At 38.8% G+C, this 25,691-nt stretch overlaps 5 protein-coding genes across 13 annotated transcripts in view; 3 read left to right on the top strand and 2 right to left on the bottom strand.

Annotated features, from left to right (window-relative positions):
• The window catches only part of spz6 (Spaetzle domain-containing protein 6), a 6,730-nt gene extending 2,841 nt beyond the window's left edge, over window positions 1-3,889 (top strand). Inside the window, exons 1-8 of one of the 2 annotated variants that reach the window (XM_018023128.2) lie at window positions 432-796; window positions 1,882-2,056; window positions 2,129-2,243; window positions 2,321-2,431; window positions 2,504-2,611; window positions 2,691-2,957; window positions 3,028-3,298; window positions 3,372-3,889. In XM_018023128.2, the coding sequence (XP_017878617.1) occupies window positions 776-796; window positions 1,882-2,056; window positions 2,129-2,243; window positions 2,321-2,431; window positions 2,504-2,611; window positions 2,691-2,957; window positions 3,028-3,298; window positions 3,372-3,479 (1,176 nt within the window). In that variant the 5' untranslated portion in view covers window positions 432-775 and the 3' untranslated portion in view covers window positions 3,480-3,889. Of the gene's footprint in view, window positions 1-431; window positions 797-1,881; window positions 2,057-2,128; window positions 2,244-2,320; window positions 2,432-2,503; window positions 2,612-2,690; window positions 2,958-3,027; window positions 3,299-3,371 lie in introns of those variants that run through there. The other variant, XM_026812844.1, reaches the window with a different exon arrangement.
• Window positions 3,890-5,200: 1,311 nt separating this feature from the next.
• GlcAT-P (Glucuronyltransferase P) lies at window positions 5,201-12,327 on the top strand. 5 transcript variants are annotated; one of them, XM_018023123.2, is made up of 5 exons: window positions 5,201-5,987; window positions 8,636-8,855; window positions 8,933-9,329; window positions 9,607-9,764; window positions 9,858-12,327. In XM_018023123.2, exons 2-5 carry the CDS (start codon window positions 8,655-8,657, stop codon window positions 10,254-10,256), a joined length of 1,155 nt encoding a protein of 384 aa, XP_017878612.1. In that variant the 5' UTR covers window positions 5,201-5,987; window positions 8,636-8,654; the 3' UTR covers window positions 10,257-12,327. The 5 variants fall into 5 exon arrangements, with proteins under 5 accessions (XP_017878612.1, XP_017878613.1, XP_017878611.1 ...); XM_018023124.2 differs by having other exon boundaries at window positions 8,627-8,855; XM_018023122.2 differs by having other exon boundaries at window positions 5,202-5,987; window positions 8,647-8,855.
• Window positions 12,328-12,418: 91 nt separating this feature from the next.
• On the top strand, window positions 12,419-15,194 carry LOC108624101 (annexin B11). Of its 2 annotated transcripts, XM_018023159.2 has the most exons (9): window positions 12,419-12,792; window positions 12,862-12,916; window positions 13,035-13,673; window positions 13,769-13,945; window positions 14,005-14,209; window positions 14,281-14,433; window positions 14,510-14,683; window positions 14,752-14,933; window positions 15,004-15,194. In XM_018023159.2, exons 2-9 carry the CDS (start codon window positions 12,899-12,901, stop codon window positions 15,052-15,054), a joined length of 1,599 nt encoding a protein of 532 aa, XP_017878648.1. In that variant the 5' UTR covers window positions 12,419-12,792; window positions 12,862-12,898; the 3' UTR covers window positions 15,055-15,194. The 2 variants fall into 2 exon arrangements, with proteins under 2 accessions (XP_017878648.1, XP_017878649.1); XM_018023160.2 differs by lacking the exon at window positions 13,035-13,673 and having other exon boundaries at window positions 12,425-12,792.
• A 127-nt stretch (window positions 15,195-15,321) lies between these two features.
• Window positions 15,322-17,606, bottom strand: Alg10 (alpha-1,2-glucosyltransferase Alg10). Its single transcript, XM_018023161.2, has 4 exons — window positions 16,954-17,606; window positions 16,492-16,834; window positions 16,293-16,432; window positions 15,322-16,223 (listed from the first exon to the last, which is right to left on the bottom strand). The coding sequence occupies exons 1-4, from the start codon at window positions 17,128-17,130 to the stop codon at window positions 15,486-15,488; spliced, it is 1,398 nt and encodes a 465-aa protein (XP_017878650.1). The 5' UTR covers window positions 17,131-17,606; the 3' UTR covers window positions 15,322-15,485.
• Window positions 17,607-17,708: 102 nt separating this feature from the next.
• Art4 (arginine methyltransferase 4) lies at window positions 17,709-25,601 on the bottom strand. Of its 3 annotated transcripts, none has more exons than XM_018023162.2 (8): window positions 25,011-25,601; window positions 24,400-24,540; window positions 23,829-24,323; window positions 23,481-23,747; window positions 23,179-23,401; window positions 22,813-23,096; window positions 22,602-22,738; window positions 17,709-22,296 (listed from the first exon to the last, which is right to left on the bottom strand). In XM_018023162.2, exons 1-8 carry the CDS (start codon window positions 25,141-25,143, stop codon window positions 22,168-22,170), a joined length of 1,809 nt encoding a protein of 602 aa, XP_017878651.1. In that variant the 5' UTR covers window positions 25,144-25,601; the 3' UTR covers window positions 17,709-22,167. The 3 variants fall into 3 exon arrangements, with proteins under 3 accessions (XP_017878651.1, XP_017878652.1, XP_026668639.1); XM_018023163.2 differs by having other exon boundaries at window positions 17,709-22,278; XM_026812838.1 differs by lacking the exon at window positions 17,709-22,296 and adding an exon at window positions 22,305-22,532.
• Window positions 25,602-25,691: the final 90 nt, after the last annotated feature.

The following is a 25,691-nucleotide window of genomic DNA, read 5'->3' as shown; positions in this document are numbered from 1 at the left end:
ATTAATGCTAGCGAAGAACTTTTATACGGAAATTGTAGATCTCGTCGTCCTCTACAAGAAAGGTTCTATGCAATTTTCTCGTAAGTTTAACAGTTTAGGAGTTATTGAGGAAAAACCAAATTTTTTTCCAAAAGTTCGCCGTTTCGACGGTGAAATGGTCGGATTTTATCAGTACCCATAAAATGCCAAATAATCATACTTAACTCGTTAAATACTGGAGTTGGAAGAAAAATGCATAGAATCTTTCTTTGTAGAGGATGTCAGTGCCTACAACTTCTGTATAGAAAGCTTTTCGCCAGTGTCAATAATGAATTGGATATTTCCTTCTATACCTTTTAGTACGTAGCTATTTATTATTAGCATTGTTCTTCCGACGTCTGATTTGTTTTTAATTATGGGAAATGCGTTTTTCTAAGGTATATAAACTTTTGGGATTGACTGTATAGCCAATACATCCTTAAATTACCTGGATCATCAGTCTTTTGAAATAAAGAATGTATTTATTGATTCTTGAATTGATGATTAATATGATTGTTAGTATTGGTAAAAAGTGTACGGATTGGTGAGACTTGGAGGTGTGTCGGGGCATGATTTAACGTGGGATGGTTGGTGCATGCCTTCGGTGGTGATGAGTACGGGACCGAAGGCGAGCCTTATACTTATACCATGGTGCGGGTTCAATGTGTTCAGTTTTGCTATGACCGTCGAGTGATCACGAGACACAGGCAGAACTCCTGTTTCGAGTCCTGTACAGTTTCAAGAAAGAGGATACAGAATGGAATTCCGAACGTTTGTAGTAAGTAGGCACAGTCTTCTATTTTAATACAACGAATGCAATTCACATTATTTTAAAAGTATCTTCGGGTCAAATTATTTAACAGTATCTAACAGTTTGGCATTGAAACAAACTGTTGTAATCGTAGCCTTGTGATCGTTAATTAAAAAATCCACCTCATTTTTATAATTGTTTTACAACATTGTAACAGAAACGTTCCACTGATATTTCTAGTGATCTCGTTGCGTTCTTTGAACAAGTACGTGTTTTTAATTAATCATTTGATATTCCGTTAATGTCCAAAATAACGAAAACGTCTACTTTTCCTGATGACTTTTATTACGCATTTGCGTAACGGTATTACTTTATACCGGTTCCTGATTACTGAATACGGGACATTTCTATAATCAGCACCGACTAGTTCATTTGTTTAACTTTTCCCACGGTTTGTGATTAATCAACTATACGTCGGGCCGATCAATTGACGGAGAACAAATACAATACACTTTATTCAAAAAGGAATACTACGAAAATGATTAAAGTGTTTCTGGTCTAATAATTGCGCGTGACGCCTTTAATCTTCGAAATTCCTGAAGATCGAAGAATGTAACGGCGCGCACGCTTAGTGGGCCAGCGCGCAAGACTATAGTCCTGAGTATTAATAGTCCGCGGAGCGTGGACCGAGTACCGTTAAGGCCGAATACGATACCTCGGTATCTTAACGGGGAATGCCTTGTATACAACAGCAAAACGCTACGAGAGCTTGACCGGATCAAGCAGTTAGATAGTTGTACATTTTTTGTGTCGCAATTGATTCCCTTTTCATTAGCACACGTTGTTCGGTGCACGAAATACCAGTAGACGGCCTTGTTAAAATTAAGATCCCGGTGGTAATTAAAACGACGAAAGTAATATAGAAACTGAGATCCCATGAATGAGTCAATTGAGTTTACATTGGGTATCTAAATGGTTTCATCGTCTTGAGTACATATATCGAATTAAACTAAAGAAATCTGCAAATAATGTTAAGATAGTAATTTCCTGATTGTAGGTACAATAAAAGTGACCGTAATTGATGATAAGAAACGTAATTGTAAAAATTTTAGATGATACTTTTATGCGTCTGTTGTCGCGCGAACGAATTGAAACCGAATGACGTCGACTCGACGACGGAGTCCAATGAACCACCGGAAGGATACTACGCATTCGTAAAGTCGCCGAACGCCGAACCGCCAAAAGTGAGGCCGCCGCCTTACATAGACAGCGACAAAGAATGTTACGGTATTTCAAAGTTGTGCCACTTTTAATCGATGACAAACGTTTCCCCTTCTTAATAAATGCAAATTACTTTAGACACCGGTAAAGGAAAGGGTTACGTCTCCATTCATAATATCTGCGGCGATCTTAATAAGGGATACATACCGCGGAATCCTATGAATCAATATTTCAATGGCTCCTCGTATCCATTGTAAGTAAATCGGATATAAAAAATTGTATTGTAATTAAAAGGAATCGCGTGTTTAAAATTTTAATCATTCTCTGTAGCACGCTGATAAAGAATCATACGTTGAAATTCTTAAGCAAGGCATTGCCTATACTCAAGGCTGACGATTCTTTGCCAAAAGTCGCCACGGTTCATTCCTACTCCCAAAATTCGTAAGTAAACAACAAGAGGAATCCTAAAAATAAAATATACGATCTGTTTAATGAAAAATTTTTTTAAATTAGAGTCGATACCGATGAGAAAAGAAGTAGAAGCAAACGATCCTCCGATTCGGAAAGCGCGTTAGACACTTTAAGGAACGGTCGTAAATTCTGTGAAAACGGCGGCGGAGTGTAAGTCACTCGAAAATAATTATTTTTGTTGATTATAATAATAGACTATTTTCCTAATTCTTTTCACTTGATTGCGAAGGGTTTGCATGTTGTACAAAGCTATACAAGGCGAGCCGTTGGCCACTTCGGCAGCCGAGCGACGGGACGAGCCTTCGACGCCCGAGTACCGTCAACGAACACCTCCACAAGAGAAACCAGAGTACACCGGGCCACCCACTCCTTGTCCGGCTAAAGTGGAGTACGCGACACCAGTATTCGCGAAAAACTATCAAGGAGTCTGGCGCTACGTGGTCCAGATACCTTACGAAGGCTACTTCACGCAAACCATAGAAGTTACCAGATGCATGTAATACAATGGAGCTTGATCAATCAAAAAGATTCTGTGAAACAAATGCTAAGAGATGCAACTTTAACAGGCAATCGAGGTGTCACTACTTGGACGGTGGCTGTCTGTCGTCACCGAGGTGGACTAGCCTACTCGTAGCAGAGATATTTTACCCAGACACCTTCCTAGAAGAGAATCAGAACACTAGGATCAGTGGTTTAAGGGATCCAGCCAGTTCACCACCGCCTGTGCACGATTTCCAAAACTATCAACAATATTTACAAAAACGTGCTGGCGAAAACGAGGCACGTAACAGTGGATCGCATCACTGCGACGGTGTCGACGAAATGGGTTGCTTCCAGGTAAATAATTATTGAACTCATCGAAGAATCATTTTACGATTGTTGGATCGTCTCGATTGTTTGTTCGACGCAGGTGAGACTGTATTACGATTGGTTCCTGGTGCCAGGAAGCTGCAAGTGTTGGCGGCCAGACTACTTCAACCGCTACGTTCGCCGAAGCGGAACTAACGCTGAATTATGATCGAGAAAAAAGCGTCGCATATCGGGACGCGTTCGTGATACGTTCCATCGCGAGATTATTATTATTTGTTTGATAGTAATCATTAATCGCGAAATCTCTTTATTACGTGTATTTTCAGATAACGAACGTTGTTTGAGATACAATCTGAAGACGGCGTAACGTTTTTTAACGTAAAATTACAATTGCATCGTTGTGCACTTAAAGACTGAAGAGAAATACCGTTGTAAACGCATGAGGAAGTTCGCTTCAACGTTTTGTATTGACGCGAATTTTTCCATGTCGCAAGACAAAGACAACTCCCTTTCCTCGTTACCCCGGTGTTAATACGTATTTCAGTGGTATCGACGTTATATCAACTCGAAGATAATTAGAATTTTCATAATAAATAAACTCGTTACATATCTAAGATAGCGTGTCTTGTGTTATTTCGTCTTGGGACTATAGCAACGTAATTTACTTCTTACAGAAACGGCCACGCAAGATCTACTTTCCATTTCCCAATTACATAAGTTACATAATTAATATACGAAATACCAAGAATCACGAAGTTGTAACATATTTCTATTTTCTCTTGACATAGGAAATACAGACAAGCCTTTCCTTTTCATATTTTCTACAAAACAGATTCGGGGATACTATTTTACATCCCTTCAGAGATTCGTAAGCAACGGTGGCCGTTTACAATGCTACACAACACCGTATGTAGATATCGCTCAGGTCGGATCAATACTTCGGTCGCTGAAAGACGAGGTGAGAGGTAGCAGGGACGACTGCGGTGGAAAAGAGAGGGAGAACCGCATGGTGTCTGTCGAGAGAACATGGTTATCGAACGATTCCACTTGTTATGGGGTCGTCGAGTCGAAGACAGTTCGTACCGCGGTTGCCTTTTCGTAGAACGTGTACGACGAGGCTCAACCAGTTCAATGATAAAAAAACAAGTACACTGTTAACCGATTAACTGACCCGTTAAGTAAATTTTCTCCCACCCCTGTTCCTACAACCCTCCAGGTTCCTGCTACGGATTAATTGGGCTTGCTAAAACTAGGCTCAAAACCTGAGTTTGCATTCCGGTCGCTAAGCTAAGAACCGAATGTTTGCTCGATGCGAACACGTTATCCTAAGTAACAGCTTGTAATATAATTTCCCGGTTATTTCCCTGACGACGCGAAAGTGATATTGATTCAGATTGATGATACAGTTGATTAAAGGATCTGCATACTATTTTATATGAGCTTTATAAACACATATCTTTATAGTATCTTGTAATGAAATTCATGTAACGTCAGACTTCTGATTGAAAATTCAGATCGCGTCGGTCAATCGATTTAGTAATTCGATTTTCATTAAGTATCCTATAACATACCTACTCATCTTGCGTGCGTCAATCCTTGTATCTTCGCTATTACGATGGAAGTTAACTTTGATTGATAATATTGGACATGACTTTTCCGGATTCCGTAAGTAATAGACGCTAGTGACTCGTGACGAGTGTTATTATTTGAAGGGGTTTAATTTGATTCTTTCGGGTCGACGCATGATAGCTTCCGCGAGATTGTTTGATCGAGAGCAGTAGCCGGTTTCGGAGATCGAAACATCTATCTTGCTCTGCTTTGCGTCAAACACATTCTCCCACGTGATTCAGTGCAACGCGGGTTATACATATAAACGTGCATGTATATATGGGTAAAGAACGTCGGCTGCTGCGCCAGCTGAAAACGAAACAGTGGGGGTATGCGAACATAGACGGACCGCGCAAGGGGATCGCGACGGAGAAGCAGTTTAGTGTCAGCCGACGGAGGAGCGTTCGTTCCGTTACCGTTCTAACCATTTTCCGCCAGGTGTGCTGTTTCCACTTTTCGCTGAAAGAAAGAACACCGGGTAAAAAATGCGAAACGCGGAGACGATCGACCCGGCGTCGAGTCAACGACGGAGAACGTAGTCGCCCCGCTGTCAAAAAGAAAACGCGACACGTGCCCGAGGAACCTCGCTAAAAATACGTTCGCGATGGACTATGGGGTTTAGTGAGATGTTCGCGCGCGGATCGATCATGCCAGTGACAACGTGCTTCCGCCCGGTCTTTCGGACATACCACGAAAATTCGTGATACTGAAAGCAATCTTTTATCATTCGAACGTGTGTCGAGTGTTCGCATTGCGCAGAGATACTCGCGGTACGTAGCGTTATGGTTCATGTTTGCGGTCTTTCGTTAAACAAACCGTTTTCTCGCGAACAACAAAATCTGACTGTGAAATTTCGTTCGGGAACATGAGAAAACAACGTGTAGTGCATCGAACACGGTAGACGTTCGGTGCACGAGTGCCAGGAAAGATCGCTAACGTTGAATTTCAATCGAGATTCAGTTGTCGCAATCTCGCGAAATGACTTTGTTACCCTGTGAAAAAGGAATACTGAACATGTCCCAGCCGTAGTGGTGTTTTATACGGATCGTATAAATCAAAGGCGAAATAATAACGCGTCGCGCAGCGGACTATGAACACCGTTTATCAGGTGAGTTTTAATTGATGAATAAATAGACGATTCACGATTTGTTAGAAACCGAGTTTTAATCGATTGCAGAAGCCCTGGTTAATATTTTGCGTTAATTTGATTTGTACTGGGAAACGGTATAATAGATTTTATGTAGGTGAAGCTAAGGTAATATTTTACCAGTCTTCCCAATGCCAGCTCGAAAGCGACCGTGTTTCCTTGGTTATCGTGATCGCATCGACTTTTAATTGTTAGTGAATCATGCGTCTAATGTTTGTGGAACAAGCCGTGTTTGCGTTAAACCAGGCATAAAGCATTGATGTTTACTTACGCGTCCATTAACCGGTTTGAAAGGTAATAACCATTCCGTTAATGCGGGCGCCTTTCGAGTAATCATGAAACTGAAGGAACTTTGAACCTCGAGTTGTTCGTGAAGACAGTACTTGGAAATTCGCCGGGTGCCGAGCGGCGCCACTAAATTGAAAGGGTTAACAAAGGGGTTAGAGAATTGCAGCTTTTCATGACCTACATACACGCGCACACGCCGGCGAAGTTGATACTGCAGCAAGTGATGTACGTCTGTCACAGCTCTAAATTAAGTCTAATCGATCCTTTACCAGACTATTTCCAATCCCCTGATTCGATTATATAATCCCGCCAGTTGAAATTCCATCTTTATCCTTGCGCGATGCAATCTGCCATCATTTGCTTCTCATTATATTAACGGACAAAGAATGCAATCGTACATACTGTTATCGACTTTGAAATGGTTTTCCTTTCCAATAAACTTTAGAGAGGCCAGATATATTCTTGTGTTAGTAGTTCCACTTGTACTTTATCTCTGCGTTTCATTTGAATGCTATATTTTCGTATCTCGGTCAGTTCACACGGATTGGACTCGCGAAACTATTTCCACTCGAACTCTGTTCAAACAGCCCTATTTTCATACTAATTATACGTGAGACTTAATCTAGTAAACGAGACACCAGGTGGTTACGAGTGTGGTCTGATCGTGTACTTATAAAAGATATGTTCATAATAAATTTGCCTTCAGTGACAGGTTTCGCCTGTGCAAGATAAAATCTTATCTGGAATTGACAAAGGTAACAATCGTTTTTTTCTGAGATTGATGGAGGTAACAATCTTTTCTTTCCTTTGTCAAATTCGGTTATCGAGTCTGTCACATTTATGGCGGGAAATCTCCTAAATACTAACACTGACGTATTTCATAATTTTAAAATGAGGAAGAATCTCGGAAAAATTTTAGAATCGTATTTTCGAACGAAGAGCACATTATTTGAAAAGCGGTTCGCTGCATTTTTATCCGGTTTGCAAAATGCGTTTGTTCTCCGCGAATTTACGTGCTACCGCCTACGAGTCATAAATTATCTCGCGGACGAAATTGCAGGGAAGGAAATCAAGATTATTCTCGTGAATTTGTGGTCCCAATGGTGAAATAAACGCGCCGTTTCATCAAACTCGCGTCTTTAAATTGCGACAATTCCGAGGATGACATTTTTTGTTTTGCGCAAATTAATTCCTGTCGGTAGTCTAGACTGATTGATGGCTGGTGGATATTTTGTAATATATTGACAATAATTATCTGCTAATTACTCAAATTCCTTACTGTATTTGACGAGTGCTTCCGTCATTGTCAACAAATTCTCGTGTTTGCACCCGTCGCCTTATCATTTTAAATTATGTAGAATTTTATAAACGCAACCAAGTGAATCTTAAGCTAATGAATACACGTGCTACATGACTTAACATTTGAAGTACTCTTGCGTATCTATTTGACAGTCATCCTGTCTCATTGTCAGCCTTGATTTATTGTCATTCAATCAATGTAAGTTAGGTAAGATAAAACAATTTATTATGTTTATAGAAATAGAAGTATCTATCCCTTTTTTTAAGAAAAATGTTTTTACAACGTGGTGTAGAGAATGTACGATAAAGTATGGTGTGAGAGGTCCCGAGAGATTGATAATACACACAACCGGAAGCTGGATACGAGTATCGCTAGGTTTCAAACAACGGTACCTCCACCGACATAAGAATATCTTTGACCAGAGTTTTGATCTTGCAGTAACAACGTATTACATGTATGCTTAGGTTTATCGAAGTCGCGCCTCGTAAAACTTGCTTTTTCAACGATCATTTCAGTTTTTATTACCAAAGAGTAATAAAATATATGGAGCTGTACCTTATTATTAGATGTCGACTAAATAAGTTACGTTATGAAATCACTAATCGGCCTTCGGCGAGTTCCAAACGATGAAGTTTTTACTCTTAGTGATAAGAGCCAGCCAAATGAGTTAAGAGTTTCTTTGTTCTATTTACCGTTTTGTCTCGGCGTATAATTATTTGACTGGTATCTTTACGTTACCTTTGCTGATTCTTTGTTTTTGCATTGTGCGAATATTTTTCTTCATCGAACAAAACCGTTTGCGAAACCACAACGTGATTCGCTTACATTGCAAAACGGTCATATGTCACGTACTTCTGGCAATAAAAATTCAGTTTTTTCCTATGATCCCCACTTGAAAAAACCCCTCTTACGTGCACATATCAACGGAAGCGCGTATCGTTTCCCTTCTCTAACGATTTCGATGTAATCTTAGTTAGCTCGAACGACCACATTTAATTAGCCGTAATCGAAGAGAGGAAAGACATATTTCAGGTCCTGGTATGATGAAGCCATCGATGAAAATGGGGGTGATAGCCTTAATAGGTTTATTCCTGGTGCTCTACCAATACCATTTGTCCACCGGTGTGCGTTTCGACCAGATGAACGATTTCAACACCGGTGGTTCAGCAGAGGAAAACTCCGTTCTATCCCAAGAAGACGTAGAACGGTACGTGAGAACGTCCAAACTCACAGAAGAAATGGTAAGCCAATCAGACTTCAAAGTATGTTCGCTCGTCCGTGACCACTGTTTTATAATCGTTTCTATCTCTAATTTTAGATCAAAAGTGCCGTGCGTAGGGTTCAAGAGACGAACGGGCTAAGTCCGGACATGGCGTCCATGCTCGTACAAGAGTTAGTGAATCATTTGCACAAGAATATCCTCGAAGTCGCTGAAAACAATTCGAAGATCGCGCGATATAAGCTTGAATTCGGTAGAAACGCGACGATTGCTCAGCAACGGCCCACGACGGTCCCAGAAGATACGGTGGAACCGCTGTACATAATCACGCCAACGTATCGCCGGCCGGAACAGATTCCAGAGCTCACCAGGATGTCGCACACTTTGATGCTGGTGAAGAACGTTCACTGGCTCGTTATCGAGGACGCGACCGTTGCCACCAAACAAGTGACGAGGCTGCTGGAACGAACGGGATTGAAGTTCGATCATCTGACTGGTAAATACGATGACCTTCGGTCTCTTTCAAAATCTGACACGTATCAGTAAATTGCCAAAAAATGTAGTAATAAATAAATAAATTTCGTTCATCGTCTTTGGATTAATTGGAAACGGCTGCAGTGTCGGTGAAAAAGCGGTTCTATTGATTTTGTTGACCGGGCCGCTTAAAAACGTGTAGCCTGGACTGGGAAATCGTGTCAGCCTTTGCGCGGGCTAATTTATATTGAGTACTCGATGTCGTTTCACCCCGATCCCCTTTGTGTTTTCTTTTCCAGCCCCGATGCCCGAGAAGTACAAGCAGAAAAAGGGTGCCAAACCACGAGGCGTGTCTAATCGGAACCGTGGCTTGCAGTGGATCAGGGCGAACGCCACTAATGGCGTCTTCTATTTCGCTGACGACGACAATACTTACGACATCGCGCTTTTCGATGAGGTACTTTCATAATTTTGTAAAATTTAATTTCTAGGAGAATCGTCTTTAATTATAACAACGTATAATTATTTAATAACGCGCTGCTTGTTACAGATACGTAAAACGAAAACGATCTCCATGTTTCCTGTGGGTCTGTGCACGAAGTTTGGTTTAAGTTCACCAGTCATAAAAAATGGGAAGTTCGTAGGATTCTACGACGGGTGGATCGCGGGCCGAAAGTTCCCGGTGGACATGGCTGGTTTCGCGGTGAGCGTGAGATTCCTGTTGCAGAGGCCGAACGCGACGATGCCGTTCAAGGCCGGCTACGAGGAGGACGGGTTCCTGAAGAGTCTCGCGCCGTTCGAGCCGAAGGAAATCGAATTCCTCGCCGACAATTGCACCAAGGTGCTGGCGTGGCACACGCAGACGAAGAAGAACGAGCCTAGTGCCCCCTTAGATATGAAACTGTACGGTGAGACGAACTTGGTTAAATTAAAACTGCAGATAGTATGATGGTGAGTCGTTCGTGACTGAGACTGACTGGATTTTCGAGTTCGATCTGATTTTAATTCACATGTACAGTGAACTCTCTGTTATCGAATTCTGCTCGAAGATAAACGGATCAGTTGGCTAACAGAATAATCAGTATGGTGATACAAAAAATTAATTTATGAATTCGGACCTTAATAACTTACGCGAAATCTAGCGATTGTGATTGAATTAAAGTAGCGTTAAAGGTTTCGAAATGTGGATTACATAAGAGGGAATTTACTGTACGATAAAGTGATTCAGTGCCTGAAGTATCGTAAAGTACGATTGGCGTAGCGATGATTTTCTTCGTTTTTTTTGTTATCTTCGAAAAGATTCTGGGACAGCTATGTTTCGTTCCGAATTTCTTTATTGAAGTTGCTTGCTACTATTATTAATATTATTATTGGCCTTGGAAAATGAATTCGGAACGGATTGTAGCTTTGCCGAAATTTTTTTTTGAAGTAACGCGCAATAAGGACGGGAACTGTGTTGCAAAAGTATGGCTCTGACTAGAGAATTATTTTGTATATTAACGCTTAGGTTTTAGCTGTTACAATGATTAGTACGTAGTCAGTAGGCCAATGACCAATTAGCGCGGACGAGATGACTCGGTTCAAAGTTCGTTGACGCGTGGATATTACGATATAACAAAAGAGAACTGTAACTAAGAAAGACTTCACTGTTGAGTACAACGTCTCATGTTATCTTCCGTTTCATTTCGACCTAAGTCTGATATGTGACCAAGCGTTCTTTTCTCATTTATAAGAGCCATACAGCGAACGTAGATTTCATTAAGTCTTGAATAGAATAGGAATCTCTAACGAGAATTACCTTTTGTACTTATCGTTGTACAAAAATCGTTTCAGAGTTCGCCTCTGTCACAGTGCAATATGTAATATAGTCCTGTCATGTATCAGACAACGAACGAACTGTTTGTTCTAAAATAGCATTTATTTACGTATGAAAGTTATTCGATTATTTCATAATTTCTATCGTTATCCAAAGTTTATGGAGAATTGTTAATTGAAATTATAGTTAGGATCCCTGTGTCATTCCTTTTATCATATTAGTTCATTTAATTATTACTCTTTGTTTTAAAAAGAATATGTGAATTATGAAATAATTTATCTTAAAATTAACAAGAGAGAGAGAGAGAGAACAAGAGTAAGAGAGAATGTGAATCAGTGCAGAAAGAACGATACCGTATGATATTTTATAAGAAACGGCTACAGTTGGCGGCGAACAAAAATGTTTCGTCGGTCAAACGTGAATCATATCGAATGCATGCGTAGGTAGGAAAAAATGAAACGTGTTTCAAAAGGTCTGAATAGAGTATCGCGCGAGGAATTGTTCAATCTTGGAACAATCAATAAAAGTTGGAGATAGGGTAAATACAGAGTTAAAAACCTTATTTTGAAATGGTAGTAGACCTTTTGGAGCTACATCTTATCGATTACCAAAGTGATGCGAGTGATACATTATTTTAATCGTTGATGAGACGGTTAATCTCTCCGCCCTTGTTGCTCGAGAAATAATGCGATATATAGTTCCGGTTGCTACGCGCATCCGCTATATACATATATAAATATATATTATCTAGTCCAGCAACATTAAAAAAAAATATCAAAAAGTATTATAGCAGTGTCGAGCGAATATAATTGCGTTATATATTTTTTGGAGAATCTGCGAAATACTGTTCTTTTAAAGTATTCAACATTGACGACTTAACCTAAGAAAACAACTATGAATAATTATATTAGCCAAAGTTTGTCGACACATGCACATAGAGTTTCGTGAGAACGTTTACGGGCACAATATGTACATTGTTAGGCCGACTCAAAGTCCTGCGATTCGCTTGTAATTAAGCGGAGACACTACAAGCAATAAATTCGTTATTAGATAATAATACGTTGGCTTCGTGCGAATCGCGTATTCGTGTGCGTGGGTGTTGTAACGATTGCAAAAATAAAAAACGTACGACGACACGTTTGATCTTTATCATGATAAAATAAAAAGAGAAACGGTGGAAGTTAATAAAGTGTTTTCAATTCAAGTCTACTTAGTCAGTATTCCCGCGCTCCTCACTTTGTCGCACATGCGTCTTTGTCGTGTCTCAATTCTAACGGAAATACACGTAAGCACCTTGTGACGTCATTTAACCGGTAAATGATTACGTTTTTTTGTTCTTTCCCACTACACAGCTTCCGTTGAAACGAAGTTTCTGTCGAATTCACTCTCGCAACGTCAACGTCTGCAAACGTTCGGTAGCTGCGTCTTCTATAAAAGCACTGTTACGTACACGTCACGAAAATAAATCGTGCATCAATACCTGCATACGAATTTTCGGGGAAGCTAAGCTAATATTGACAATTGTGCTACGTAAACAAGCTGACTATAAAATCTAGCTGTACCCAAACGATTTGTTTGTCAGTGTTTCGTAATAAGTTCGCAAACACGTACAATTTGCATTCGAATCTACATTGTGCGTCACCGACTTCGTCCATCATATTCCTTGTTGGTTCGTAAAAATTGTAAAGGGATATCCGTTTGTTTATTTAATTAAGACAAATGCTTCCTTTAATTACAGATTCTTCAAGCCACTGATCTCTCAACCAGGAATCAAAATGAGTTACGGCTACAAGGTGTGTACAATTATTCGTTCGTTCATTTGGCGTTGCACTTTTCATGTGCAAACTCAAATAAGTGATAGCTGTGCATGAAGTGTGATTGTACTTTCTATTTGCACCTTAACAATCAAAGGGACCACCGGTGATTCAATTTCCGGGACATGTACCACCGCCGACGTCGTTCGGGGCTCCACCTGGTACACCCTCTGCCCCTGGTGCTGCCTCTGCACCTGGTGCTCCGCCTTACGCCCAAGGTGGCATGGGTTTCTCAAATGCCCTTCCTACATCTTTCGGAATGCCACAACCTTATTCTTCATATTCTGCGTCTCCTTATCCAATCCAACCTAATCATCCTACACCCAGTTATGGCCCACCAGCACCGGGAACTCCTCAACAAATGCCTCAATCTATGCCTCAACCTATGCCACAACCTATGCCACAATCTATGCCACAACCTTCTCCTTATGCACCTCAACATCAATCTCATCCTCAACTGCCGTCTTATCCACCTCAACCTCAATCATACCCTCAACCACCATCTTATCCGCAACAACAAAATTACGATTTGTATCCTGAGCTTCAGAACGCACCAGAAGCAAAAGAATGTTTCAATTCTTCTCCTTATACCTCAGCTCCCAATTTCTCAAATCATTCGAGTCCCTATGCAGGCGGCAGCTATCTTGGGGGGCAGGGTGCAGGGTTCTATTCTCCACAACGTGGAAGTTCTTATCAACCAGCCCCGGCCCCCCGAAAAACTCAGTCCGCGTGGAAGGTGAGACATTGGATAGCAAGATATCTGCACGCTTCGCAAATATTAATATGTCTCTGTTTGGTAAATTGTAAAGAATGGGATTATGCGTGTTACAGGTATCACCAACGGTTGTTGCGTATCCAGATTTCGATGCCAGAGCGGATGCAGAGGTTTTGAGAAAGGCAATGAAAGGTTTTGGGACGGATGAAAAGTCTATCATCAACGTTCTTGCAAATCGTAATAATTTACAGCGACAGGAGATCGTCCAACAGTTTAAGACTCTATATGGCAAGGTAAAAAAACTAATTACAAAACTATTAAAGAAAAATCTATCCAAAATGACTTTTCCTAGGATCTTGTGAAAGATTTGAAGTCCGAAACGTCGGGCAACTTCGAAAAGTTGCTTGTGGCTATGATGATACCATTGCCACAATTTTATGCCAAAGAATTGCATGATGCAATGTCCGGTATCGGTACCGATGAATGCGTTCTAATAGAAGTACTGTGCACCATGTCTAATCACGAGATTCGCGTGATTAAACAGGCCTACGAAGCAAGTGCGTATTGATATAAAAATAAAGTACTGGAATTAATATCTTACATTAAAACTGTTTCGTCTTTCTTAAAGTGTACGGAAGATCATTGGAGGATGATTTAAGAGACGACACATCTGGGAATTTCAAGCGATTAATGGTATCGCTCTGTTGCGCAAACAGGGATGAGTCACGCGACGTGAATCGTGCAGCCGCATTAGAGGATGCCAAAAACCTTCTCATGGCTGGTACATAGTTTTCCAACTAATCCAATTGCTTCACTTATTATTTGTTAATGAAATTACTCTACACTGTTATTTTTAGGCGAACTTCGTTTCGGAACCGATGAGTCAATGTTCAACGCGATACTTGTTCAAAGGAGCATTCCACAGTTGAGACAGATCTTCAACGAATACGAAGGCATCACCGGTCATTCCATAGAGACCGCGATCGATAACGAGTTTTCGGGCGACATTAAGAAAGGACTTCTAGCAATTGGTATCTATAATATTCCGTAGTTAATAACTTCTTTTACGAATTAGAAATAACATATAATTGTATTACAGTGAAATGTGTGAAGAACCGAGCTGGTTTCTTCGCGGAACAGTTGTACAAGAGCATGAAGGGTTTCGGCACGGACGATGACCGTCTGATCAGACTAGTGGTCACGCGTTGCGAAGAGGACATGGGCGAGATCAAGGAAGAATTCAAACGACAGTACAATGAATCCTTGGAAGATTTCATATCCGTTAGTATATTAAATCCACGTTCATTTAAGAAAATTAAATATGATATTCAATCTACAAATTTTGTTACAGGGAGATTGTTCCGGCCATTATAAAAAGTGTCTTTTAGCACTGGTTTCTTAAAACTATGTTGACGGGAAGCTTTGTTGTGTCTCGAAGCATTTAATCGCCAATTTGTCAAGTATTACCGCCTGTACATTTATTTATCTGCTTGTTCATAGTTTAATGTGATAAGAATGGATATATAAATGTTCCTAAAAGAATTTCCAGGGATATCCGAATTTGGAACACAGGCTTACTATATTTTGCTATCAATTTTTAAGCGCTCTCTTTTTAATCAGATTTTTAAGTATTCCTTGACTATATGTTTAAACAAATCATAAAGACAAATGAAACAACTATATTCTTTAATATATGTATACATAAATTATATCGATATACACATATAAATTTTGTAAACACTTTAAATGGATGTTTTAAGAAGGACTATATATAGTTGGAAATAAATATAACTGTTTACGAAGATCGAAAGTTTATTAACCGATAATCATAATTTACCATGATATTCTTTGAGGATATGGTTGATCGTTCCAATAGAAAACTTTGCTGATAAAAATATAAAACTGCAGAGAGTTTACTATTAGCGTGGTCATTGACTCCGCTACGATTTGCCAGTCTCTTGGTTTCGTAATAAAACAACGATAAAGTACGTACGGAATGATAAAATAACGTGGTTCTATCAGTAACTGAGGAACGAGTACTATGGAAACCATTAGCATATAATTAATCTGTGTCGTGAACCTTAAATGGTTGATCCCTCTGAGCATAGCGAACAAAGTGAACGCGTAAATTGGTACTAATAAATATTTGAATATCTTGTATCTTCCCATGAACTTGTTCCAAAAGTAGAACACATAATGCCTATTGTCAGCTAATATGTATGGATGAACGCAAGTGTTAAAATGAACTATTACTGTTAAAATTATTAGTGAACAAATTGCAAACATCCAATGCTTAGTAATAAACTGAAAATAATCTTTCCAGTATATGATCGTATATGGCCAAGAAAAACAAAAGTGAAAAGCAGAGAAGTATAGTAATTGAGGTATATGAACGGTAGCAACATGAGCTGCTTTATCTCCGACGACAATTCCTTTGTTCCAAACAACAAAGGCAATAAATAGTAAACATACTCGAATGTATGGAAACAATTGAATGCACAAGACAATTATAAATTTTGTAAATGATTCCCATCCGCGTTGTGCTTCCTCTATTATCTTTTTGCACACGAGCTAAAAAGTATACAATATAAATATCAAATGTATGAATCGGCCAGATCTCGTCTTTAATAATCTACTCACTTTTAAATAATCCACAGAACGATGCTGTTCACGTAGAAGAGATTTACTTATTTTACAGTCTAACAAATCAAATACGCGTTCAATGGAAATAAACGCGACCCAAATAATATTTGTCTGTCGAATCAGGACAGACAAAATACCTGTACAACATTTAATCCCAGTTTTGAAAAGTAGTATGTATTAAGATTATTATACGTACCCACGAGAGCTGCTACCGTAGATCTTTTGCGTAAATGTAACAGTAACATTAATAATATCGCGTTAACCGACACGACATCCGTGTAATACAGAAAATGCCAGAAAAATAACGGTGGGAAGAACATAATATTGCAAGCCACTGCGAGCTTCATTCGATCGCTCCATCGTTCTTTCCAATGAGATATCGAAATTTGTTTAATTATATTATAAGCGAGATAGAGATTGAAAAATGTTCCGATCAAATTTACGCATCGCATATAAAAAGTATTACACAGATTTAGGGGTGACAATATCACGGTCGTGATTAAGTATAATCCAGGTAAAGTGGTAATTTTTGGATCCCACTGAAAATAATATTATCCCTCGAATCTTTCTCACAGAAATACCGATAATAGAATAATTTCAATTCTTTAAGGTTACGGTATCTTATGTTAAATTTAAGAAATAATTAAACGAAACGTACCTGTGAAAAATTGCCAGCGCAATACCGCAAGGTTTGAGGTACGTGGAAAACCTCGTCGATGAAATACTGTGTCTGTACATGGTTCAAGTAAAGAAATAACGTTGTAACACTTAAAAAAATAATCGGTATCGAAATTTTCAACGTGTACTGATCGAATTTAGTCGACGATTTCACCATTTCATAGGCTCGTTTAAAGAAACAGGAAATTTGGCGCGATAATGAACGTTAGCCTCAGAAACATTTGTCTAAGACCGGCTGTGGTAATCAATCTTGAGCTGTATTGAGAAGATTTTCTTATTATACCGCTTTATATAATTGATTTTCCCCAAAATTATTCGAATACGTGTCACGTTGAGAATTCTTTAGTTTACATTAGGCCTTGCTAGTTGCTGGAACTTGAGGAGATGTAAAACATTTTCACTCTGAAGTTAACGTTCATTTTAAAGTGACTAACTTCCTTCTGGTAATTATACTTACGTGTGTCAGTGACTTGTACACATACGTCCATATGAATCCATCAGTGAGTCTAGAGCTCAATGATCCATTCATAGACGTCATAGACCGAGCGCTCAAATGAGGGAACAGACGATTTAACGAAAGAACTTTTTTCTCTATCGATACATGGAAGAGTATATTCTCTCTATCGTCTAAAACACATTGGACGCTCGGTCTATATATGTAAGAATCAATTCATATACACAGTGCTTAATTCATTAAAAAAACACTTGTGGCAAGTAAATTAATTTAGAATAACGTTGAAGTAAATAAGTTTATTTAAACTTAATCTCAGATGTCGGGTGGAACTATCTGAGTAATCTTCTCCATTCATTCATCTGTAGAAACGTTGGCGGAATACAAATATTAATACTTTACAAATAAGTGGATTACGAATACTAGGCGAACTCGTTCTAGCTCGTTACGCTTCTTATATAAATATTGTGCTTACTTTCTATCTTCTCGAAATCTCGAGAACGACGAGTATCTTATTATTAAAATAATGTTAAATCCTGTACTGTCTCCTCGGGGATACGTCGTACATTGAACAGAGAACAAGAGCGATAAATTGAGCCTCATAAAATTCGAAATTGTAATAGCAGAATACATAAATTTTTCTGGGGATCACCGAACTTATTTAGGAAAATAATTTTTTACGTTCAATCTTGGTAATGTTGAACAAATAAGTATGAATTGATTAGTCGAATTAGATTTAATTTCTTAGATGTTCATCTCCAGTATACGCGGTTTAATTAAATATTTCGGAGCTTACAAAAGCTTAAGTGCACATTAACGTTTGATTCTATTCTAATATATTTGACTCGACACAGTACAAATCGAACTTTATGGCATTTTTTTCACCTGAGAATAATTACAGGATAAATTGTCGATGCACTAAATACAAAGTAAAGTTTTGTGGAAGTACAATGCACGCAAGTATGAGTTCGTTAAAGCAATTTTCGTTCTTTCATACATATATAAATAAAACGATATAGGCAAATTGTGTATATATCACGAACGTGCATACAGGAATTCATATCATACAGAGTGTTGAAAAAAGATGAGTCATTTGTTTTTCTCTTAGGATCAGTCCTCTATAAATATTTCGAATTTTTATTAACGCCCTGTATACATATATGTACCGTACAAAACTGAGCATGTTCTTTTATTGGGATTCTCGTGTCGTCTAATTGCTTAATTAAAGGCTGCATTTATTCATCTGATTTCGTTTTCTTCATCAGTCTAAATTATACGTAACACTTAAAATGTAACAGAAAGATGTACATATACGTACAAGACTAATGCAAAAGTCTTTGAAACAAAAATTTTGTGTACGTCGATTACACACGCGAATTAAAGTTACGTATCATTTATTGGGAACAGCTATAAGTACAAAAAGTTTTCGTTACGTGGAATGGCTAAAAAAAGTCGCATTATTTATGACACTCGAGAGTATCTTCGGTTCATTACGAAAATTTTAATATGTTAAAAAAACGAAACCAAATTACAGAATGTTTTTAAAAAATTACCCTTCGGTTGGATCACTGGACAGACAGTAAAATAATAGTTGAATTCATTGGCAACAGGAAGCATGAACGTCTAAATTAATATCATATGTCTGGTATGGAGTTCGATGTTTTTAAATATTGTTATTTAGTTAGACTTTCTGCTGCGAATGAATTTTCTTAAATCCTGTGGCATTTCTTCAAGTATCACATATCGCAAAAGAACTTGACAAATTAAAAATAACAGACGTTAGAGCAAATTAATTTGCCAGCGCAAACATTTTCTCGTTATTCAAGTAGTACGTATATGTTCTCTTTTACTTGCGAAAGCAACTTGTTAAGCTCAATACTATGAAGAGTATACATGTATCTCGAAGAGGGGAGAACTAATCTTCGTCTTCTTCTTCTCGACACTCGAGCGCACAATTGAAAAATGGCATGAAATTGTATAAAACAGTATCCTTCAAACTCACTTGGCTACCTGAGATATTTTGTATCTTTCAGTCGTTAAAAATTTCCTAAAACGAGGAGAAAGAAAGAAATAATTACGTCAAAAGCAATATCTAGAAAGGATACAAAAAGAGAAATGTAACGTTTCAATCTTTTGTATCTCCTATTGAAATTTGAGAGAACGCGTCGTAATTATTCTTGCACTTGCTTCTAGATATTGCTTTCATTGTTTCATTTAAAGAGAAAGAGAAAGAGAAAGAGAGAAAGGACGAGACTGGAAGAGGCATGTTCTTGTTTTATACAGAGTTAACGAATTGTATAATATTATCAGCACTTGTGGAATGCCTGCGGTTAATGTGATCTCGAATACTAAATACGTAAGCTAAAAAGAAATTGTATGTTCCGTTTCGCAGAACTCTATAGCTCGAGGAAAGCGTCAAAGAATACTAGGCAAAATTATTTACACGTTTAGCGTTATCCTTGTTACATTAGGCGTGTAAATTAATTCGCAATGCCTCGTTCGTTAGCTTCATAAATATTTATAAGATGGGACAGTGATACTTAACTCTTCTACTGCGATTGGAAAATCTAAAGGCATCAGATTGATTCGCACGCCTAATATCAAATCAGTGGGAGCAACGTACAAGTAAAAAGTACATTTACACTAAGAACTGCTAGTCGTAAATTAAACGATGCCCTTGTATCGGTTTCTTAAACTTGAAAGTACTGTTCAAGGTACGTAAAATTGGGTATCAAAAGAGTGTATGTATCTTAAAGTAAGAAACAAGTTTGTGCAGATAACTAATAAAGAGCACTCCTTAGGAACTAATGAGACTTAAGTGTTATACCGAGATCTGAACGTACAATCGATTTGTAAAAATTAAGAATATAGTATGTACAACATTGTTTAAGAATAGGTAATCCTCCAATAACAGGAAGATTGAACAAATCAAAAATGTTGTGTAGGAATACTGAAGTGCATAAAACAAGGGATGATATGCGATTAATGATACATTTTATTTTTATGTATAAAATATGAGAAGAGTTATATATTAAGCGATAAGAAACCGTTCGCACGTGCTTGTACCATTTGTATATCACAGGGACGACTCGTTATCAGAAGATTACCCATTTTCTTTTCAATTTAGAAATACATTCTTGGTCATTCAATTAAATAAGTCATTCGTTATCTCAAAGCTATAAAAAACATTCTGATCGTCGTATTTCATCGCGTAACGAAATTCCTTGCGGTCGGAAACCCGTAAATTTCGTATATATATATATAAAAAAAAAAACAAGTTTTATAAGTCCTCTAAATACTTGTAGATTCATAAATGCGGGGGTATCCGTACAACAAAATCCATTCTCTTTTATACTCGACGAGAATATTTGGTTACTCGATGAAACGAAACCGGCATGCATGACATACATAGGCGGTAGAAATCTACTAGAAGTACATTAAAAGTATAGAATTAATCCTATTGACCGAAGGCCGATATGTAAATACAAACGTCACAAATTTGAAATTGTGCCTGTACATGCTATTCTAGTATTCTGTACATTGCAATAATACAAGAAAATCAGCTAAATATGAATCGCAACAACACAATTTTATTGGACATACTTGTTTTTTCTTTGCTTTCAATCATGTCATTGTAAATTAAATATAATTGAGTCAGTCAATCTACGTAGACAATTATATACAATTTCGTTTCCTTCTCTAGGTCATAAATAATTAACGAAGATGTTATTAAGTATAAAATAAAGAGTAAGAAACTGAGACTGGTGGTGGACGTAACTATAAAATACGTATAAATATGGAATTTTCGTTGGAGAATTTATTTTTTCCTTTTCACGTTTTTAAATAAAGGAAAATAAATCTGATGGAAGGATGTCTTCAAAGAGAAATGCGAGATAAATAACAGGCAATGCCACAGAGTGCTCCATATTGTATCTCTAATGGATTATTGCTTTCTGCTTGTTCATTTTCGAAATATCTCGGAACGTCGTTCACGCTATTACATCTAAGTGTTGTGTAAAAATCACTTAATATAATGAATCAAGTCTGAATCGTAGTTTCGTTCCGTTAAAGATGCCCATTTAACCTGATACCGAAACCTTTCAAAAACAACGTACATCGAAGAAAATGGGGAGGGAGGGAGATAAGCAACTGCGATCGCGTCCGCAGTTGCATTAACTTTTTGATGTACAAACGATACTGCGTGTATCAGGACCCGTGAAATAGTCGTCGCGCGGAACATTATTAAAACATGTATTGTCGTTAAAAAATATCGTATTTTCGGGTACATTTGGCAAGCATGCGCTTCACGGTATGGAAGATCGGAATCTTCGAGGGATTCGTCGATTAAATTAAATGCTAAACCGACAAACTGAACGACAACTACGAGAGGACGGTTCGCACTCTCCTCCAACGTGCTTCCCATTGTAACTTATTTCTTTTAGCGGTCCCACCGAAACCGAAACCAGAACCAATGATAACTTTGTTAAAATAAGCGAAATTATTGTTGCTGCCGATGGCGGTGTTTACGTGGCCGACGTTCGTGTTAAACTTGGCCAAACTGACCGCGTTCAAAATGCGAACCGCGGACGAGACCCGTAACTTGCTCGCCGGTGAGCTGAACACCAATTTTCGGCCCTGCTTATTATTGTTGCTGCCAGTGTCCCCACCACTACTAGCGCACGGACGATCGCTCGATTGTTTCGCCGTGTAGGAATACTCGGTGCAAAACGATTTCGCCATTGATCATTGCCGATACGTTTGAGACGATATGCCGTTACCAGGTGTCACGTAATCGCCGATCATCAAGCTGGGGTTCACTGGGTAATGCGAGGTATTGCCAAGGACCAGCGATTGCTGGAAAGTAACACCAAGCTGTAGCGCGAAAGACACGCAGGCAGGCGTACACTTTAGTATCCTTTCTCGTTTTCTTTATTTTATATCGATTATATTCAGCGAGCTACTGTTCGGTGTAGTTAGTACAGTGCGCATACTTCCATTCAGTTATCAGTACATACTACAGTTCTAATACTAAGATTATTAGGCTCGCTCGAAAACTATCAGGTCCTTTCAAAGTCTTTGCATATTTCTCATCGCGGTCCAAACTGTTCCTGTGGTTTACTCAAGAATATACAAATACTCGTGAAATGACCTGATAATTAAAAAATATTTACACTTACCGTAGCGGGAGACGTAAACATGTTCGGAGTAATTCCGCCACCTATTAATTGTGCTGCCTGTGTACTCGTAGCCGTGCCTCCCACTCGACCTCGACCTGTGCTCGAAATTGAACCAGGGTGAATGTTCGGCTGACCTCCTGGAAGAAACAAGAGTAGTAGATGGATACGAACTCTTTATACCGTTAAATCATTCTTCTGATCGTCTCCTCACCAATTGCAAGCAAATTGCTGGGATTAACTGCTGTCGCGTCCATAGAAACTTCTCCTAAACCATTAACGGACATTCCGTTGACCATGTTCACCGCCTGCCTGGCACCTTGAGCGTCTAAAGTCGTCCAATAGGATTCACTGGGAGAAGTGTTATTTAAACCAGGCGGAGGCTGCGCTGCTGCACCCGTGTATCTGAAGTATGGATTTTTCAAATCCAAAGTGTTACTACTGCTTTCCATATTCGTACCCTCTAGCTTCAATTCTATTGTTACATCGTACGATTGTCTGAAATAAAAATAAGAAAATTAAAATAATATAATTAGCGCATACCTTTTGAACTTTGGCTGCGACTATGCGTGGTCTTTACCTTTTGTTCGCAACAAGAATGACCTTTCCAGACAACAGTTGACCGCTTTTACAGAACAGGGGATTTTCTAAAAGACAACGAACTTGATACCAATGAGTAAGAGGTTCCGTGGGAGCTGTGCTCAGCCAGACCTGTTGCGTCGATCCGATAAATGCAACGTCAAACCAAAATGCAAGGCCGTGACAAGTGCCACTTTCTAATATGTGAAAATCGACATCGATTTCTAAGGAACACACAAAATGAAATGTTAGATCGTTTGGGATTTCGAGCACCGAAGAAGATCACGTGCATTAAATCTTCACCTATTTTATGTAAATCAGTCTCATTAGCAGTTTGAAAGTCTACGATGTGTCTGATAGACTTAGCCATACAAATTCTTATATCAAAGGTGTCGACGATCGGCTGCCTAAAGTATTCTTTAACGGCGTTGTTGCGCATCGCTGATAGGTCTACGCCGTGGAAACACGTTTGGTACCAAAAGTTAGCTTTGTTAAATTGCTCCATATAAAGATTCTCGTCAGAGAATGGGGCGATGTGAAGATCTCCTCGCGAAGGAAACATTCTACCACCTGTGTAACGATTATTGTTGCATGGTTACAACGCTTGGCACGTAACGAAAATAATCGCAGGAATGATTAAAAGATATTTACCCGGGACTAACCACTTTTTCGCGTGAAGATACGTTTCGAGCATCCGTTCATTGTACAACATGTAGCCCATCGGCTCGCTCACTATACAGTCTACTTTCTCGGGTAAATCGATCTCTTCTATTTTACCGGCTATGACGATAATCTTATCTGATAAATTATTTGCGGCGACTAACAGTTCTGCGTGATTCGCCATGTTACTCGCTTCCACCGCGTACACCTTCTTAGCACCAGCTTGTATCGCAAAGAAGGACAATATCCCAGAACCAGCACCTACGTCTAGCACAATTTTATCTTTGAAATCAGACAAATTCCCCAAGATTGCACGCTGGTATGTACTAGTTCTAATGTAATCTTGCATCATGTTCTGTTGCTGGGAGAGGTAGCCGTAGAACTGAAAGTATTGCATGGCAGAAGATTCTTCGGTCCTCTCGTTAAATGCCGACACGCCTTTACCATTTTTTAGCTTTAATATTTGCGAATGAAAATGTCTAAAATCTAAAAGAAACATTTTTTCCAATAAATCAAATCATAGCGGATACTTTGTTTTGCTACGGCTGATCCGTTCACTCACCTGTTTCACTGGCAAATGTTATTAGTAAACTATCTGTATCAAGTGTAAATACATAACTTCTAGACGATACTCTGGAACACTCGGTGCTTGGAGTTATTGGAAACTCCAATAACGAAGTTTTATCTCTATTAGCTGAATCTCCTGAAGCAAAATAAAAAGAAATGTATGTGCAAAACATGCTTCCTTAGTTACAAGATGCTTCGTCATATAAACAGATTACATTTTTAAAACTTATTACGAATTATTCTATTTATTATTTAAATCTACGTAACATAATAATGAATCGGTTACGGGAATCTAATAAAATCGATTTATTCACAAAAGAAGACATTCTTAAATACAGAATCATGCTTATACAATAGGGAACCTGCATTGTAAATTGAAGGAACAAATCGTATCGAATTAGATGGATTATACTCGACGGTCCGCGTTTAGTGCGTGAGAGATTGAAAAAAGATTTCTATAAAAATCTTATATTGTAAAAAATGGTCGTCAAATTTAAATAGAAAAAAGAAAACGACCATAAACGCTGTGCTAAGTATGGTTATGTTGTCCGTCGAGCAGCGACGCTATCATGATTAGTAATTGATGATTTATCGTGAAATGAATACCTGGGAGGAACTCGACGCTGAGACCCTGCGGATCATAGTTGATATTGAGCGTGACCGGCTTGTTAAATTTCGCTGTTGACTGTCCATTGTTTGACAAAGTCGATACTGTCACCGCGCGAAACACCTTCGCCATTTTTAGACACCGCGTGCGTATTCGTACGCTGCAGTTTCGTGATCGGTACCGTCGTGCTTTCCACCACTCCTAACGTAGTTGTCCTAACTACGTTAGGTCGAAGTGCCACACCAATTCTAACGAGCGAGTCGTCAGTAAAAATAAAAAATGCACGCCGTATCGCCCCTTCTAGTACGGATCACACGGATCGCATTAAACGGGCCTCGCTCGTAATTGCAATTTTTCGTACGCCGACCATCGACTTCCACCCCCGGCGCGTATTACACACGCGCAGTTTCAGTGGTGGTTTTAGTTACTAACGCACTGAACATATAGTATGGCAAATCTGGTGGCACACTGGTCCCTGAGAGTACAGAATCTTTTGGACCGACTGTATACACCTAAAAGAGCTTCTATTCTGTGCTAAGAATATAAAAACGGTGCATACATAGGTTTAATAATCAAGTTGCATAGATAGAATAGCTAATGAAATGCTAAACAAACTTTAACTGCGGAGATCTAAGGGTGAATGAATGCAATGCTAGGAATTTTTACATTTGACAACCTGA

This window comes from Ceratina calcarata, unplaced genomic scaffold (genome assembly GCF_001652005.2).
Source record: "Ceratina calcarata isolate Rehan_Ccalc_2016 unplaced genomic scaffold, ASM165200v1 scaffold297.2, whole genome shotgun sequence".
Lineage (NCBI taxonomy): Eukaryota > Metazoa > Arthropoda > Insecta > Hymenoptera > Apidae > Ceratina > Ceratina calcarata.
This window is presented reverse-complemented; position numbering and strand designations above follow the sequence as displayed.